General features: G+C 47.5%; 1 protein-coding gene across 1 annotated transcript in view; it reads left to right on the forward strand.

Moving 5' to 3' along the window:
* LOC122920104 (puratrophin-1-like) overlaps positions 1–18,728 on the forward strand; it is an 82,286-nt gene that overhangs the window by 21,144 nt on the left and 42,414 nt on the right. The window contains exons 2-5 of the mRNA XM_044269312.1: positions 7,304–7,501; positions 10,348–11,408; positions 12,109–12,512; positions 18,486–18,659. Coding sequence (XP_044125247.1) covers positions 7,304–7,501; positions 10,348–11,408; positions 12,109–12,512; positions 18,486–18,659 — 1,837 coding nt within the window. The remainder of the gene's footprint in view (positions 1–7,303; positions 7,502–10,347; positions 11,409–12,108; positions 12,513–18,485; positions 18,660–18,728) is intronic.

The following is an 18,728-nucleotide window of genomic DNA, read 5'->3' on the forward strand; positions in this document are numbered from 1 at the left end:
TGTACACAGTGACTCCACCAGCAGAACAGTGAGTGCAGCTCTGGAGTATAATGCAGGCTGTAACTCAGGAACAGTACAGGATAAGTAATGTAATGTATGTACACAGTGACTGCACCAGCAGAATAGTGAGTGCAGCTCTGGAGTATAATACAGGATGTAACTCAGGAACAGTACAGGATAAGTAATGTATGTGTACAGTGTATCCACCAGCAGAATAGTGAGTGCAGCTCTGGAGTATGATACAGGATATAACTTAATGATTTTCCTATTTCATGACGTAAAGTCATAGTTTTATTAAAGACACGGAGGCGAGTATTGCTATCTCCTTCTTTACTGTCCACCAATAGCAGCAAAGAGAAAACATTTACATACAGGAAATGACCACAGTAACCCAAGGTCCCTCCTCCATGGCCCCTATAATAGGCCGCTCTTCCTCTGAACCTTCCTCTTTCTTTGAGATCCTGGTGCCAAGAACACGAACACCTTCATGAAAACTCTGAACTGTAACTGGAACGGATAAGTCCAACGCCAACGAAACGTATCCAACTAGCCAACATGGCCCAATTGTGGTAGAAAATTAGCCGGTAGTACAGCATCCTAGACTGGATCGACCTTCATCCTGAAAAAGAGAGCAGACCATAGGTCCAGGTGAAACAAATACGTCAGGACTAGATACGTCCGGGATCCCCGTACTCAATAGACACACATGGGATTGAAGGACTGAAAATATTAAACTTAATAAATAACATTAAAGATAATGAGACTTCTAATAAATACAATAAATGACAATAATAAGAAAAGACACTTAACAATCAACGAGGTAAATGACAAACCCCCATAATAAAAACCCAAGGGAGGGAATAGGGCGGGCAATACTCGCCTCCGTGTCTTTAATAAAACTATGACTTTACGTCATGAAATAGGAAAATCATTAAGTTTTACAGCAAGACACGGAGGCTCATATTGCAAGTTCAAAGCCGCTCAAAAATAGAAGTAACTAAACGAGCCTGAGGACGGAAATAGAATTCCCTAAACGAGGTGACATTAGACCAATCAGCCAAACGCATGACGCCCTCCAATATGGCCCCTGAAACCGCCAACGAGGTGGCAGAAGCACTCCGTGCCGACTGGGCCGTGAAAACGGAAGTGTCTATACCAGCTAGCGACATGACCTATTTAAGCCAGCGAGCCAACGTCGGGCTAGAGACCGGTCCAAAAGGAAGTCGGATAGACCGGAAAACAGCTGAGATATGGCGGAAGACCGATGTGCCCTAGTCCTGGATTCGTATTCCCTAAGGCAAGCCACAGGGCACAAAAGAGGAGAAGAGTGGAAACTGGGATAGGAGACAAACCTGATGTTAGTCTAGTACGACGCGAAATGTTAAAAGTGACCCCATCCGGGGTGAAAGAACGAGCGTCATAATCAAGGGCCCGAACATCAGAGACCCTTTTGCAAGAAATAAGGCAAAAACAAAGCCAACAACTTACCCGACAACCGTCACAAAGACAGGGCAGAATTATCCGGCCAAGAAGATAGAAAGGAAAGGACCAGAAAAACGTCCCAGGTAGTGGAAAAAACGAGGTCGAGGAGGACGTGCCAACCGTGAACCTCGCAACAGGCGAGAGACTGAAGGATGTTGACCAGCCGGACCACCGTCATAACCAAGATGGGTAGAAGAAATCGCAGACCTGAACAGGTTGATGGTCCGGTATGCCTTCCCCGCCTCAAAAAGTGACGTGAGAAACTGTAACAGGTGAGCTACAGGTGCCGAAACGGGATCCAAGTTCCGTTCCACGCACCAGCTAGCCCAATTTCCACAGGCTGCCCGATAAGCTGTCCGGTGCCGGGAGCCCATGCGTTGTCCAGTATCCGTCGAGTCGCTTCCGAAATGCCATCGACAGCTCCAGGTGTCCGGAGATCCGGCATGCCCGCAGCCGAAGGGAGCCGTCGAGGAGAAGTGGGTGGTGCAGACCCCGAGGGTCGCAGAGGAGATTCGAACGAAACAGGAGAAGCAGGGGTACTTCCACTAGGATCGTCAGCAACGAAGGGAACCAGACCTGAGACCCCCAGAACGGAACCACCACAACCAAATCCGCCAGATGTCGTTGAACCTGAAGGAGTGTCCACCGAATCATCAAGAACGGGGGGGAAAGCATAAAGGCGGGATACCGACCAATCTTGGAGGAAAGCATCCACCGCCCACGCCTCCGGATCCGGACGCCAGCTGAAGAACCGGATCCTGCACCATGATGTCCCTGGAAAGGCAAAACGACCAAAATTCCTAGGCTAACCGGGCCAAGATCGCCGAAATGAGTACCGCCCAGCCGGTTGACGTATCGGACTGCCGAGATATTGTCCATCCGCAGTCTGATGCATGCATTGGCGATCCCGTTGGAGAAGCTCCTGACCGCAAACGAACCGGCTAGGAGCTCCAAGGCGTTGATGTGGAGGAGAGACTCCTCCGCCGACCAGGAACCTCCCGTGGAAACTCCGTTGCAATGCGCCCCCCAACCCTGGAGGCTCGCATCCGACTCGATGGTCAACACTGGCAAGAATTCGAAGATCGCCTCGCCATTCCACGCTTCCAGATAGGCTATCCACCAACTCAACTCTTCTCGGGCTTCCGAGTCCCGGACCACCACGCCCGCAAAGGAGGCACCGGTCCGAAGATGCGTGATCTTCAGTCGCTGGAGAGCCCGGTAGTGCAATGGGGTCAGAAACACGGCCTGAAATGATGATGCTAACCGTCCGATGATGCGGGCCAGATGACGCAACGAGAGGTGGAGAGTGAGAAGAGCATGCTTCAACTCCTTGCGTATCGCGCGCAACTTCGCCATCGGAAGACTGAGGGACTCCGAGACCGAATGCACCATGAATCCCAGGAATTCCATCCGCTGCGATGGGATGAGGCATGACTTCTCCGTGTTGAGGAGGAACCCGAGGCCCGTCAGTAAGTCTGCTGTCCATTGCAGGTGTACTAGCAGAGCCACACTGGACTCGTGCAACAGGAGAATATCGTCCAGGTAAACGATGAGGCGTACCCCACGACTCCTCAGCCAGGATACAACAGGACGTAGCAGCTTGGTGAAGCACCAAGGAACTGAAGACAGCCCGAATGGAAGGCAGGTGAACCTCCAGACCTCACCTCTCCACGAGAACCGGAGAAGATCCCGGGAACGAGTGGCCACTGGGACCGTCGGGTAAGCATCTTTTAGGCCCAGCTTTACCATCCAGTCTCCAGGATTCAACAGGTCCCGAAGAAGGTGAAACCTCACCATCTTGAAACGACGGTAGCGTACCACCGTATTCAGTGCGCGAAGGTTGATGACAGGTCTCATCTGACCCCCTTTTTTCTGCACAAGGAATATGTTGCTGGTGACACCCCACTCCGAAGGAGGGGCCTGTCCTATCGCCTGCTTGTGCAGGAGGGCGTACAGTTCCGTGTCTATAAGTGCGTGAACCGGGTGTGAAATCGGTATAGGCTGGGGGGAGGGAACCAGGCACGGGGACCCCGTGAGCTCTATATGGAAGCCCCTTGACAGTGGTCAGTACCCATGGATCTGATGTGATGCGGCCCCAGGCATGAGAAGAACTATGGAGTCCGCCCCCCTACACAAGGTACCATATAATCCCCCATCTGGGGAAGAATACCCAAGGGTCCGCGCGAGTTGGGGTTGCCTCTGAAGGAGCGAGATCTCCACTGGCCTCCTCTGGTGGAGAAGAGGGGTGAGGAGTTGCGCTGTTCCTGGAAGGGAGGTCGCTGTCCCAAGGAACCACTTCCTGCGCCACGGGCCTGAAAGTTTGCACGGCCGGACAGGTGGACCCTGCCACTGCCGGCCCGATTAGAGACCCGTCCCCGAAATACCCTGCGCATAGACGACTGTGCTTTATCTAGCGCGGTGAAGGTACCAACAAACCGGCTCACATCCTTAATAAAGGAGTCACCGATTAGGAGTCCCTGGGCATATTTACCCGCCTCCGTGAGTGCCAAATTAGACAATTTGGGGTCGAGCTTAAATAAGATAGCTTTACGCCTGTAAATCGCCAAGGATGTATTGGCGTTCCCGGCAATGCAGACTGCCCTTTGGGTACAACCCCGCAATTCTTCGGGATCTATTGGGGAGCCCTCAGTTCTAGCAGCCTCGGCTAGCTCAAAAATCTTGGCCAGCGGGCCAAATACATCAAGCACTTTGTCCTGGCAGCTGCGCAGAGCTGAGTCCAGGCCCCTCTCAGGGTTCCAACCCGTTTTGGTCAGGAATTGTGACATTTTGGGGTCCAACACAGGCGTGTCACACACCTCGCTGGGGACTAATGGCCTGGGGCACTCGGCCCTAAGCTTGTCCCGTGATTCACGGCTTAGAGGGTGACGGGCCCAGTGCTCTAGATAATTACCCACGTGCTCAGTGGGAAGCCACTCCGCCGATAAGGGGTGATGCAAGGTTTCGGGGTCGAACATAGGTTCACCCCTTGAACGTAGTATGGCATCAGGTCGGGTAGCGACGGGAAAGGACGCTCCGTCCTTGGCAGAGGAGGCCGCAGTAGCGGACCTTGAGGGGCCCTGAGTTGGGAGCAACATCCTCCTCTGACATGTAATCCGCATCAGCGAAGCCTCCTCGTCCGATACTCTATCCGAGTCGGATACATCAGGGGATTGTGCTCTAGCGCACTTCCATGTTCGCGCCCGTTCTGCCTGGCGTGATGAGGCTCTTTTCCGTGAACTATGCACGGCATCAGGGGTGGCAGAATGCGCACCAGTCAAGGTCTCCTGTGGCACAGGAGGTTCATTAGAGGTAGGCTGCTGTAAGGTAGCGGAGTCTAGCGAGGGCATTCTAGAAGGCTGAGCTAGTGCCTGAGGAATACTCTGCGAGAGAACGCACGACATGGGGCCTATGGCATCCCTTATGGCATCTGACACAGAGCGCTGCAGAGCCAGCGCCTGTGCATCCACCTCAGGGGTAATCTGACCCTCCGGAGAGGAAGGGGGGACATTGAAGGGATTTTGTGTAGGGCTGGACATGGTATCCCTGATAGAATTGCACAATAAGGGTACACTGGAGGGTTAATAGTGGAGGAACCTGTGAGGCAAACTCTACAGTAGCAGGGAAGGAGCAGGGGACCGGCGCAGCGTGCAGGGGCCGGTGGCAAGGTAGCTGCGTGTGACCGGAAGGGCTGCTACGTACGAAACCCCGCGAGAATCGCGGCAACCAGGCAGAGAATGGCCGCCGAGATCTCGCGGTCCGAATCCACACGAGGAGCTACAGTAATGGCGCTGCGGCAGAGAGAGGAGCAGAGGCCCCGCCCCCGACCGCCGGCCGACAATGAAGTGAGCTCTCCTTCCTGTGCTGGATAAGCTCCGGTAATGAGGTAATGCGGGGGAAACGAGGGACGCCGCAGAGGGAGATTCTGGCAGCAAAGGGAAAGGGATGTGAAGGGGTCACAAAGCGCAAGGGGTAACCTAAAGGGGAAAATCTGAAAACGAAAATAAAAACACCTAAAATACTAAAATGTGGGTAGCAACCCACATATGGAGTGCTGCCAGCAAGGGTTAGTCACCCTAGCATGAAGCAGCGCAGCAAGAAATTGACAATACAAGCACAATATTAAAAAGAAAAAATTGACAGAACATAGGTGTACTTAACTGGTGGCAGCAGCAAAGAAAGAGGAAGGTTCAGAGGAAGAGCGGCCTATTATAGGGGCCATGGAGGAGGGACCTTGGGTTACTGTGGTCATTTCCTGTATGTAAATTTTTTCTCTTTGCTGCTATTGGTGGACAGTAAAGAAGGAGATAGCAATATGAGCCTCCGTGTCTTGCTGTAAAACTCAGGATCAGTACATGATAAGTAATGTATGTACACAGTGACTGCACCAGCAGAATAGTGAGTGCAGCTCTGGAGTATAATACAGGATGTAACTCAGGATCAGTACAGGATAAGTAATGTATGTACACAGTGACTGCACCAGCAGAATAGTGAGTGCAGCTCTGGAGTATAATACAGGATGTAACTCAGGATCAGTACAGGATAAGTAATGTAATGTATGCACACAGTGACTCTACCAGCAGAATGGTGAGTGCAGCTCTGGAGTGTAATACAGGATCACTGTCAGTAGAGGATAAATATCAGTGTCCTATACTTTGTTGTATAAGGCTACTTTCACACTAGCGTTAATATTTTCCAGTATTGAGATCCGTCACAGGGTCTCAATACCTGAAAAAAATCGCTTCCGTTTTGTCCCCATTCATTGTCAATGTGGACAAAACATAACTGAACAGAACGGAGTGCTCTAAATGTATGTTCCGTTCTCATACCTGATAGCATGCTGCAGTTTGCTTTCCGTCCTAGGATGCTGAGCAAGACGGATACGTCATGACCCACAATGCAAGTCAATGGGGACGGATCTCTGACGCAATAGAAAACTGATCCATTCCCCATTGACTTTCAATGGAGTTTATGACGGATCTGTCTTGGCTATGTTATAGATAATACAACTGGATCCTTTCATAACGGATGCAGATGGTTGTATTATAAGTAACGCTAGTGTGAAAGTAGCCTAAGCTGATGTGACCCAGATCTGCTGTTGGGTGCTGCCACTATTCATGATGTTTGCTCTGTGCTGCACTACATCCTGCTCCTGTACCCTGTGACTGCAAATAATGATAAACATCTGAGATTTGTCACTTTCGTGTTCTCGTCCTCACATCTGCGCTGTGCTCCATTCCTTCTAAATCAGCGACTGATTGGCAGTAATGAAATGGATTAGTCTCTTGCACCCCCCTCCCCCTCTTAATTATCTTAATTGTTTAAGTGACTGAGATGAAGCATGATGAGATTACACAGGTTGTGAGCTGCTGAACTGACACCAAACCTGCGGTGTGGCATAAATAATCTCTCTGATCATCAGCAGATAGGTAGTGCTCTGCTCACTGAGAGTTAGGGCGCCGCCACACATTCAGGTTTTTTTATGCCGTTTTTAAAGCAAAAACCTGGCGTGGAATGAAAAAAAAGTTGCATCTGCCTTTAAATCTTTCTTTCCTGTTATGATCCACACCTGATTTTGGCTTAAAAAACTGCACCAAAAAGCCTGAACGTGTGAACCAAGTTGTTTCCTAGTCAGTGCACTGATGGTTCTTTCTCCTCAGTCATTTGTAGTAGACAGTTTCCCTGTTGGAAGCATTCTGTGCATTCGTTCTTACCAAAGGTCAAGGCTAAGGGGGTTAACTGTATTTTTTTGGTCTGAGGAAAGGACGATCTTTAAATGGAAACGGCTTAAGCAGCTGCGCATTTCTCATCTCTCCCTCTGCAGGATTCCCAGTCTCTGGACAGTTGCATTCAGAAGACCCTCTCCTCCCTCTACCATCCATTTGAGTCCACTGCTGCTACCGTGCTGTGCCAAGTCCTGGACGTGGTGGAGAAGACCTACCGTGGAGATGGCCTCAGTTATCTCATAGATTTTTTGATTCCAGTCAAACGTATCCTGCAGAGTTTGCAACAGGACGCTTGTGTGAGTTTAGTACCAGTAATGGTGGGTTATGTGAGATCATTGGTGGTGGGGAATATGTTGTCCAAGTCCAGTGGTGACGATGTTGATGTGGGTTATGTAGGTCCATTTGAGGATTTGAAGGAGGGTTATGTGAGTCCGGTGGTGGTTGGGGGCAGGGGGTTTATGACTCCACTGGTGGTGGTGGGTTTGTGAGAGTCCAGTGCTAGGGGAGCATATACAGCTTTTTGTTGGTCATGCAATGAAATCTGTGATTGAAAGTATGGTTGCTTTCCATATATTCCCCTACTGTAAAGCCTGATTCACATAACTGTGCTTGGTCCAGGAAACAGCCGTGGGTCAGCATACATGTTCTCAGTACTGAGCATGGTCATTTGAATCAGCCCTAAGGATATCTAGGGTCACTAGAGAATTATAGGATCATATGTTAAGCTAAAATAGCAATTTTATACACCACCCCTAAACTTTAGCAGTCTTTCTGTGGCATTGTTATAAGGCTCCATTAACACGTCCGCAGAATGGGTCCGCATGCGGGACCCTTTTATTCTCTATGCGGCAGGAATGGATGCGGACAGCACACAGTGAGCTGTCCGCATCCTCATTTCCAGAGTGCGCAGCTGAAAAAAATAGAACATGTCCTATTCTTGTCCGCAATTGTGGACAAGAATAGGCATTTTTATGGGGGTGCCGGCCGGGTGTATTGTGGATCCGTAATGCACATACGGACGTGTGAATGGACCCTTAAACTGATTGACTCCTACCTAGCCAAACGTCAGTGTATATCGTAGAGTTTTACCCCAGTATATGGTAAGGCAGTGATTCCAAACCAGTCAGGGAGCCTTGCAAAACCTATCTAGCCACTTAAAGGGCACCTTTGACGTCAAGAATGGTGTTTGTGCTGCAGGCAGCATGTGATAGAGCAGGAGGGGTTGTGCAGATTGATATTTACTTGTATGGGAAAAGATTCAGTAAAAGATGTCATTTAAACATTTCAATTCCTGGTCATTCTGGGCTTTGAAGTCCAGGAGGCGGTCCTATCAGTGATTGACGGCCTTCCTTCTATGACTGTGTGTACACAGATAGCTGTCATACTGATAGGACCGCCTTCCTGACTTCAAAGCCAAGGGATTTAAATGTTTAAATGACATGTTTTACTAAATCTTTTCCCATAAAACTATATATCCATCTGCTCAGCTCCTTCTGCTCTATAAAATGCTACCTGCAGCTCATAAACCAAGTTCAATATGACAGGTTCCCCTTAAAAGGGAATCTATCAGCTTCAAAACACCCCCAAAATTCAAGTAAGTGGAGTATAGTATAAGTAATGCTGAGTCCAATTATGTCATTTTTATCTTCATACTCTCTTGCATTCAGGGGAGCAACCAGACATATTGCTTAGGAGGGGTCTAAGGAAAATAAAGGCGTGCTGTGCAAAATTTTTGGCCCCACCCATTATTATAAGCCCTTCCTTTCTATAATCGGCCACTCCCAACAAACACCATACAGCTTAAAGGGGTTCTGCACTTTGTTTTAACTGATGATCTATCCTCTGACGTCACTGGGCCGGCGGTAAACAGTGAGAAGGCCGCGGCGCAACTGCCAGCGCCGCTGCCTTCTCAAACAGCTGATCGGTGGGGGTCCCGGGTGTCGGACCCCTACCGGTCAGAAGCTGATGATCTATCCAGAGGATAGATCATCAGTTAAAACAAAGTGCAGAACCCCTTTAAATTACATTGTTGAGGATGAAGGTAAGAGTCTCACCCTCATCCTCCATAGACACACTGTACTTAATACTCAGGGCGCCAACATAAAGCTACTAAACTCAAATAAACTATTCTTTTTTTCCCTCCCTGTGAAAGGACTCACATCCAGTTCTGTTTCACAAACTGCCCACAACATTGCTGACTCTGGCAGGAGCTGCTGCAGCTTTGCTTCCTCCCTCCTAGTCCTGAAGGCGCCAAAAAAGGAGTGGAGGAGGAGTTGCACAATATATAAGGTGTGTAGGTCCAGGTGGAGGAGCACGGCTCTACACATCATACAGATAGTGGAGGGCCTGCCCTGGGTACACTGCCTGCTTTACATTAAACAATAGACAACAGCAGGCTACAGCCAGGAAGCTCCTCCCCTCTCCTCCCTCCCTGAATCCTGCTTGCGGCCTGTCACCTCTCCCACCCTCCTGTGGCCTGCTGCCCCCAGACCTGTTGGACTAACCCCCGTGGGTGCACCCCTGCTTGCATTCCAACACTGTGCTCCCACAAACCAGCAGTGAAATGCATTGAGAGGACTCCTCTTTGAGTCCTCTCCATTATGTCTGTGAGCTCAGGAGTCCTCTGAATAAATTTTGCTGCTGGTTTGTGGAATGCAAGTCAATATGAAGATAAAAATTATATAACCGGATTGAGCACCACTTACACGATACACGGCTTACTCTATTTTGACGGGTGTTTCGGAGCTGACAAATTTCATTTAAACTTCTCTGCAGACTTTTCTTGGGATGGGGAAATCATCCCTTAATTCTTGGTCTGCCTAGTGTTTTGCCTGCCATCTTCCCTCTTTTGACAACCCTGCCGATCCCCGATAGGATCCATGGACTAATGCAACCAAATTCCATGGCTTTCCGGAAGCCCTGGTTGGGACACTGGGCCTGAGTTATCCAAACTGATTTGCTCAGGTTACATAGAAATTCTAGCATTGACTAAATATAATTTGGCTTTTCTACTGGAATTTAGTAGCTAACCGCGGTCGTCTCAGGTGGTGCTTGACTACTTTGTTTATAGATTAAATTTGTTAGATTTGTGTCTGGTGTAAGAAAGTACAAAATGCTCACCGCTCTCTTCCTCTTCCTGCAGTTACAGTATTGCGGACTACTCTTCCGACATGCTGGGTGGCCCCTTTGTATCCATGATAAGATTGTTCTACAGCTGGCGTCCATTGACTGGAGACTTCTCCAGCCCGGAGATTTCTACCTCCAAGTTGTGCCTTATTTGAGAAAGACCCCAAGGATTGTGCTAAAATGTCTTGCAGAGGATCAACATAACATTGAGGAAGTGGTGCTTCCAGAGGTGTCCTATACATCCATCTTCACCGTGGAATGGTTGGAATTCATCAACTCTGAGCGGATCGGGGCCTCGCTGGAGAACTGTCTCCTGACCTGCGATGACCAGCTCTACCGGGTGCCGTGGGATATGATTGTTCATCCCGAGTTTGTGGAGATAAAACCATCAACTGAGGAGTCAGCAGAAATTTTTGACAAATTTCCTTATGAAAGTAAAGAGGGACCAACCCGCCATCCCGTGGAAAAATTGATGGTTCAAGATGAGGAAGCTGGTTTGGAAGCTCCGTCCACCAGCCATGGTCATACAACGGTTAGTACGTTGTATGCCAAATCAGATTGCTCCAGTGAGATTGAAGGAGAATACGTGGAGCTACGTGATATTACAGTGCCACGTTTCGGCCCTCAGAAGGGCTCCTTAACTCAGTCTATAGCCTTAAACTTCAAAAACCAGCACCAAAGAGCTAAGAGTAACCAGACTTTTAATATCTCAAGCAGCAATAAGTGCACGGAGAGTCCTTTTCATAGCTACTTGCAGCCAGAAACTATTATGGGAGCGAGTTCGACACATTACGATACAGACCATGTACAGAAACCAGAGTCAATCGGTCTGGTGGACATTGAATTCGGGGTCAGGGCGTCCTCAATACCTGACTGCACACACCTACATTTTGACAATGGAGCTAAAAGTTTCCAGCAAGCTTTTAGTCTAGAAAACGAGGCCATGTTGGAGGATGCAAAGAACAATGTTATCAAAGAGTCTGATAACAGCAGACAACTCCATGAGCCGCCTGATAATTATAGCACATCATTATCGTTCCAGGGGGAAAGCAGAAGCCACTCTAGAGACTTCACCTGAGGAATGGCTGGGGGGTGACAGATGCTTCACAAGAACCTGTTACAGAGCATTCAAGGACACATGGCAGTCCAGTAGTAGCGGACAAGGACTGTTGTAACCAAGAACTTTCCAAAACTTGTGCATCACACCCTTACACGGAAGTCAGTGATCAAAAGGGGCCTCAATTACTGGACAGTGATTTGCTACCGGAAATCAGGGACAGTGTGGAGGGTGCAGACAACAGGAACAGTGTGGAGGGTGCAGACAACGGGGACAGTGTGGAGGGTGCAGGCTACGGGGACAGTGTGGAGGGTGCAGGCTACGGGGACAGTGTGGAGGGTGCAGGCTACGGGGACAGTGTGGAGGGTGCAGGCTACGGGGACAGTGTGGAGGGTGCAGGCTACGGGGACAGTGTGGAGGGTGCAGGCTACGGGGACAGTGTGGAGGGTGCAGGCTACGGGGACAGTGTGGAGGGTGCAGGCTACGGGGACAGTGTGGAGGGTGCAGGCTACGGGGACAGTGTGGAGGGTGCAGGCTACGGGGACAGTGTGGAGGGTGCAGGCTACGGGGACAGTGTGGAGGGTGCAGGCTACGGGGACAGTGTGGAGGGTGCAGGCTACGGGGACAGTGTGGAGGGTGCAGGCTACGGGGACAGTGTGGAGGGGGCAGGCTACGGGGACAGTGTGGAGGGGGCAGAAAACAGGGAGGGTGGGAAAATAGGAGCAATGTGGAGATTGCAGAAAAAAACATGCACAATGCACGTGGTCTTAGTAGTGAAGTCATAGAACAACATGAGCTGCCTGTAGCTCGGAATGAGGCGCAGTTTGGGTATTTTAATGACCAAACTGTACTAGTGGTGTCTGATGTAGGACAGGGTCTTGTCCCTGCTACTGATGCCTGTGCTGAACAGCCAGTTCACAGCATAGAACAAACCAAACTAGAATTACTTTACTGTCAGGAAAGTCCCCCAAGAAGTCCACAGTATACTAAGCATGCACAATCCCCAGCGACGCAGCTACCTCTAGAGACCCTGCATGAGGATACAGAGGAGGAGCAAGGTGCAACCACTGGCCCCCCAGAAGTCCCAGGAAGGGACATTATTCTTCATAACGTATTCGTGAAAGGTAAGACTGGTCCAAAAGGCAGAAAAATAATAAAATCAGTAGAATTTTTGCAGAATTGTGTCCGAGATGGACAACCACCTTTGGGATGCCATAGACACCTGTAATTCATCCAGTAGACTGAGGACAAGAACTGGTGATCTGTCTCTAGGGACTATATAGGAAAGTATTTCATATCGATGCACAATGTCCAGTGGTTTCAGATGGGTCAATATTGGGGGGTTTGTTTTGTGGGGATGTCTACGACCAGGAATGCAAACTAAGTTCTTGGTACTGTCAGTCGGCTGTGTTCCTGAATGACATGTCTAAAGGCCCTATTACACCTGCAGATTAAGCAGGCAAATGTCAGGAAGGAAACGTTCCGGCTCGCTAGCTTCTATTACATGCAGCAATCTCCTGGGGATGGGGAGCAGTGATCACTAATGTCATCGCTCGTCCCCATACAGAATCTTTGTTTGCCGGCAGCAGAGTGCTGATTACATGGCACGATCTGCCGCCAGCAATGATCTTAGCGGATATCTGCCAGTGTAATAGGGCCCTAAAGGGGTTCTCCCGAGAATTAAGAAAATGAAAATACTTAAATATTACTTTATTATAAATATATTCCCAAATACCTTTCATTAGTTATAATGGCTCATTTTTTCTGGACAGCAATCATTAGGAGAAATAAAATGGCCGCCTTCCTATTAGTACAGAATCTGTCCTATCCACACAGCAGGACAAGTTACTTCAGAACACTGAGATAAATAACTGCCTCATCCTCCTCTCTGCTCTACTTTTCAGGGATTATTAACCTGAGTACTGCTGATAAGATCTTCTGCTGAATCTCTGTAGGAATGGAGTTCATGAGGAGACATGAAGTACAGAGAGGGGGGCGTGTAGATAATGAGCAGCAGCACTTGTATGCAGTCTCCATTACCACAGTCCATCCTCTCTGGACTTCATGTCTCCTAATGAACTCCATTTCTACAGAGATTCAGCTGAAGTTCTTATCAGCTGTTTTCAGGATCATCATCCCTGGAAAGCAGAGCAGAGAGGCGGATAAGACAGCTCTTTAGGACAGGTTTTGTGGGTACTAATAGGACGGCGGCCATTTTATTTCTCCTAATGATTGCTCCCCAGACAAAACAAGCCATTATAACTAATGAAAGGTATTTGGGAATATATTTATAATAAAGTATTATTTACGTATTTTCATGTTCTTAATTCCAGGAGAACCCCTTTAAGGGCCTCAGTGCATAGTGCGATGTCTGGCTCTGATCAGACACAATAGACCCCTCCTGTGGTTATATATGTATACAGAAGGTTTATATACATGGCTTTGGCAGTGTCTGGACTGGAAGTCCCTGGGCATCAATGTCGTATCCTCCTGTGTGCAGATTCTCCCGAGTATTTCCTGATCTCTGAACAGCTCCTATACTTGTGCTCCCTTCCTGTTTTAGGAGAGGTCAGGATATGTATTCATAGGGGAAGCATGAAGGACAGCTGCGGGGAATTCAGATTTTCTGATGTCATACCATAGAAATAACTCCCATCATTGTCTGCACTTCAGGCTGTCAAACTCCTATCATGCACGGACAAATATAAAATGGCAGGACATGCTGGGGGTTGTAATTTCACAAAAACTGGAGAGCCACAGGTCGGAAACCACTGGTCTAAATTTTGGAAATGTTGATACCCAAGTAGGTAGAACTGTCGTGGTAGTAGTCTGCCTGTGCTTGTAATGCCTTCTATAGCATGCTAGGGGTTGTAGTTTCACTACAGCTGGAGAGTCACAGGTAGGGGACCACTGGTCTAACTCTTGAAAATGGTGATGCCTGAGTAGGTAGAGCTGTGGTGGTGGTAGTAGTCTGCCGTGCCTGTATTGGCTCATAGCATGTGGGAGGTTGTAGTCTGAGTACAGCTGGAGGGCTGCAGCCTTGTCTGAATCTTATAAATTGCAAGGCAAGGTATAGCTGTTTCGGTAGTAGTCATTTATTGTCTTAGCATGTTGGTGGTTGTAGTTTTAAGCCTGCAATAATTTTTTGAGATCCCGGATGGTTTTTATTATTATCGGATTATTGTTTCTGTAACTTTACAGCAACCATATAATCTGTTGGTTGAGATGAGTAAATCGATCAGTTTGCAGTGGGGGAATGATTTCGCCTTTCTCGGACCCTCTGGTCAGTAGGTGATTGTCTCAGCTCTACAGACTGAGGTGTTGTCGGCTCTGCTGCATATTCTCCAGTAGTTTTATTACCAGAGCCCCTGCACCTGCCTGCTCACCGTCCTGGGGGTAGAAGGCCAGTTTGGAATTGTTTAGCAGACGGGGAGGGTTCTGCTTTTATTGTTCACTAAAGTTCCCTGGAACTGTGTATGATCCTGCCCTGCCTCTGGTATCAATGGGAGAAGTTATTTGATCCTGGGATGTGTCAGCACACACATGATTTAACCATCTCCATCCTGTATCCAGCCTAAAATATCCCGTGGCTGACCCCTGTCCTTCCCGTAAATTTCCTAGACATGCGAGAGGGACTTGGGCTTCTATAACCTTCCATTTATTGTACTGAGGGGGCTCCACAGAGCATGAGTCACCCATTGGTGAAAAGGTTGCAGTCACTTCATGCCGCTGTGTCACCCAGTGGGTGAGGCTATGCCAAGATCCTGGATTTTTACATTGTGTGTCACTGTCTGCAGATGGAGAAATTTGCACAAACTGTAAAAAGTTAATGTAAAACTTTAAGGGACTTTCTGTAAATGAATTTTAAGGGTACGGTCACTTGGGGCAGAATTTCCACAGTGCACCACAAGATTTTGCTGTGGATTTTCTGTGGGGTTTACCCTATGTATTGCAACTTAGTATATCCACACCAAAAATCTGCATTTATATATCTCACTGCAGCTCATTTTATGCTGTGGATTCTTTTCTGCAACATGTGGATGACGTCCACGTCTTGCTACTGTGATACTGCAGATTTTCCGCCTCCAGTTTTGCAGCAGGCAATCCGTAGCATGTACACCACTTGGGAATATACACTAAATCTCTGTATATTGACAGGTTCTAAAATTTATGATGCTTTGTCTTCACTTTTTTTTCAAGACCACCGCTTGCTGTTGATCTATAGTAACATTTTTGTTTACAAGGAAAATGTCTGGGATTCCAACTGAAGGTGTCTGTGCGCCTAGTGGTAGTGTGAACGCAGCAGCGGTTTTACAGCACATTAACACATTCTTTACATGTGGTTTGTACAGTCAAAACTAGTGGTAGTAACATGTTTTACCTGAAACGAGAATGTTTCATTTGTTTTGATAATAGGGAACATAGTATGGCGCCACCTGATGTTCATTTACTTACATAGTATGGCGCCACCTGGTGTTCATTTACTTACAAAGTATAGCACCACCAGGTGTTCATTTACTCACTTAGTATGGCTCCACCTGGTGGTCATTTACTTACATAGTATGGCTCCACCTGGTGGTCATTTACTTACATAGTATGGCTCCACCTGGTGGTCATTTACTTACATAGTATGGCTCCACCTGGTGTTCATTTACTTACATAGTATGGTGCCACCTGGTGGTCATTTACTTACATAGTATGGCTCCACCTGGTGGTCATTTACTTACATAGTATGGCTCCACCTGGTGGTCATTTTACTTACATAGTACGGTGCCACCTCGTGGTCATTTACTTACATAGTATAGTGCCACTTGCTGGTCATTTACTTAAATAGTTTTGGCGCCTCCTGGTGTTCATTTTCCTACATAATAGCCAAGCCAGTGCTCATCTGTTTTCCGTGGGCCCATAGAAATGAGTAGATGGCAGCTGCACATGTGCAGTGCGACCTCCACAACTTTCGGACCTCCGTTCTAAGTGTAGGTGGGGGTCCCACCTCCTAGTGATATGCGCCCATTGTATGAAATGGGAAAACCTCTTTAAAGTAATTTTCATTTTCAAATCATTGTAAATTACTATAAAACAGCCTTCTGGTATGAGATGATTCATGGGCTGACCATTTAACATTACGTTCAGTTTTTATTTTCATTTTGCATTCTTCACTGTTGAGGTTGAGTCGTTTTGTGGCGAATGATTCATTGTTTTATGAGCACAAATATGTGAGTGCTCGACCTTCTCTGAACAAAATGGTCTTTGAGCGCGGCTGCATATATTGTGGCTCGGACTGCAGTAGTCTTTCCTTAATTTTCTTCTTTCGATTTACGTATCTGATATTTAAAGGGCTTGCCCACACCTACTGTTGCAGTGTTCGTCTATCACAGCATCTCAATCTCTTGCTGTCCCAGTGTTCCCAGTCTCCGTGCACGCTGTATGGTCCTGACGTGTTTTACAAAGCATTGGTGCCTTCAGGGGAGTGTGTCCCAGTCTTCTGAAAAGGCCATTGCTTTGGTGAAACATATAAGAGGGACATAGTGTGAGGTAACGTTAGCCCGTGTGTGTTATACAGTGCAGCGCTGCCTACCATCAGAGTTGCATCATTGTGCTCTGTACTGGCATACACGGAGAACACAACACTTTTTTGCAGTGCGGTTGTTTTAACACTGATTGAGCGGCTGTCTGCAAATTCCGGAATTGCCAATCACTGTGTATGATAATTGCTCAATTACTCGATCACTGTATATAACAGTCCCTCAGTGCTGTATTTGATTCCTTAATCACCGTATATATTCTTCCCCTCCATCACTGTATATACTCCCCTACATCACTGTATATAATACTCCCCTACATCACTGTATATAATAACCCCTCCATCACTGTATATAATAACCCCTCCATCACTGTATATAATAACCCCTCCATCACTGTATATAATATCCCCTCCATCACTGTATATATTGAGCCCCCTCCATCACTGTATATAATATCCGCTCCATCACTGTATATATTGATCCCCCTCCATCACTGTATATATTGATCCCCTCCATCACTGTATATAATAACCCCTCCATCACTGTATATAATAACCCCTCCATCACTGTATATAATAACCCCTCCATCACTGTATATATTGATCCCCTCCATCACTGTATATATTGATCCCCTCCATCACTGTATATATTGATCCCCTCCATCACTGTATATATTGATCCCCTCCATCACTGTATATATTGATCCCCTCCATCACTGTATATATTGATCCCCTCCATCACTGTATATATTGATCCCCTCCATCACTGTATATATCGAGCCCCTCCATCACTGTATATATCGAGCCCCTCCATCACCGTATATATCGAGCCCCTCCATCACCGTATATATCGAGCCCCTCCATCACCGTATATATTGAGCCCCTCCATCACCGTATATATTGAGCCCCTCCATCACCGTATATATTGAGCCCCTCCATCACCGTATATATTGAGCCCCTCCATCACCGTATATATTGAGCCCCTCCATCACCGTATATATTGAGCCCCTCCATCACCGTATATATTGAGCCCCTCCATCACCGTATATATTGAGCCCCTCCATCACCGTATATATTGAGCCCCTCCATCACCGTATATATTGAGCCCCTCCATCACCGTATATAATAATCACCTCGTTTAGTAGAGGGGAGAGATTTGTGCCGGTGTAGTTGCAGCTGACAGAGGATTGGCTGCACTGATTGAGTTCAGATGAGCTGTGAGGATGTCTGTCCTCAAGCTTGCTGACTGTTTCCAGTGACAACCAGCAACATTTCAAGTGCAGCTGTGGAGTATAATGTCCTTCGACTAATATATTCTTATACAACATATTTTATGTTTTTTAGTTTTTTAGCAGTCGTCTTCCAGAAACATAAAAATATTGAATTCTTTGGTTTTATATAGTGATCCCCTCCATCACTGTATATAATTAACCCCTTCATCACTGTATATATTGATCCCCTCCATCACTGTATTAATACATAAAGTGATAGAGATTATTATATACAGTGATGTTTTGTTTTTTAGCAGTCATCTTCCAGGAACATAAAAATCTTGAATTCTTTGGTTTTACAGGACAGACCAATGGTCAGGAGAGGCCCCCAGAAATATGCCTGGAGAGAGATCCCTCGCCATTAAGGCCTCATGGCTTGAGCTCCCCAAGTGTCTGCAGGAAAAGTCAGAGCCGTCCCTGGCAGGTCAGGGATGTTAATGTGGAGGTTCTGACGAGCGGCGTCATCTATCTGCCTGGTGAGCTGACACTTTATACTAACTGTAGAAAGCTATTAATTCAGATGTATCACAGCTGCAGGGGCGTTT

Source organism: Bufo gargarizans, chromosome 10 (assembly GCF_014858855.1).
Source record: "Bufo gargarizans isolate SCDJY-AF-19 chromosome 10, ASM1485885v1, whole genome shotgun sequence".
NCBI lineage: Eukaryota > Metazoa > Chordata > Amphibia > Anura > Bufonidae > Bufo > Bufo gargarizans.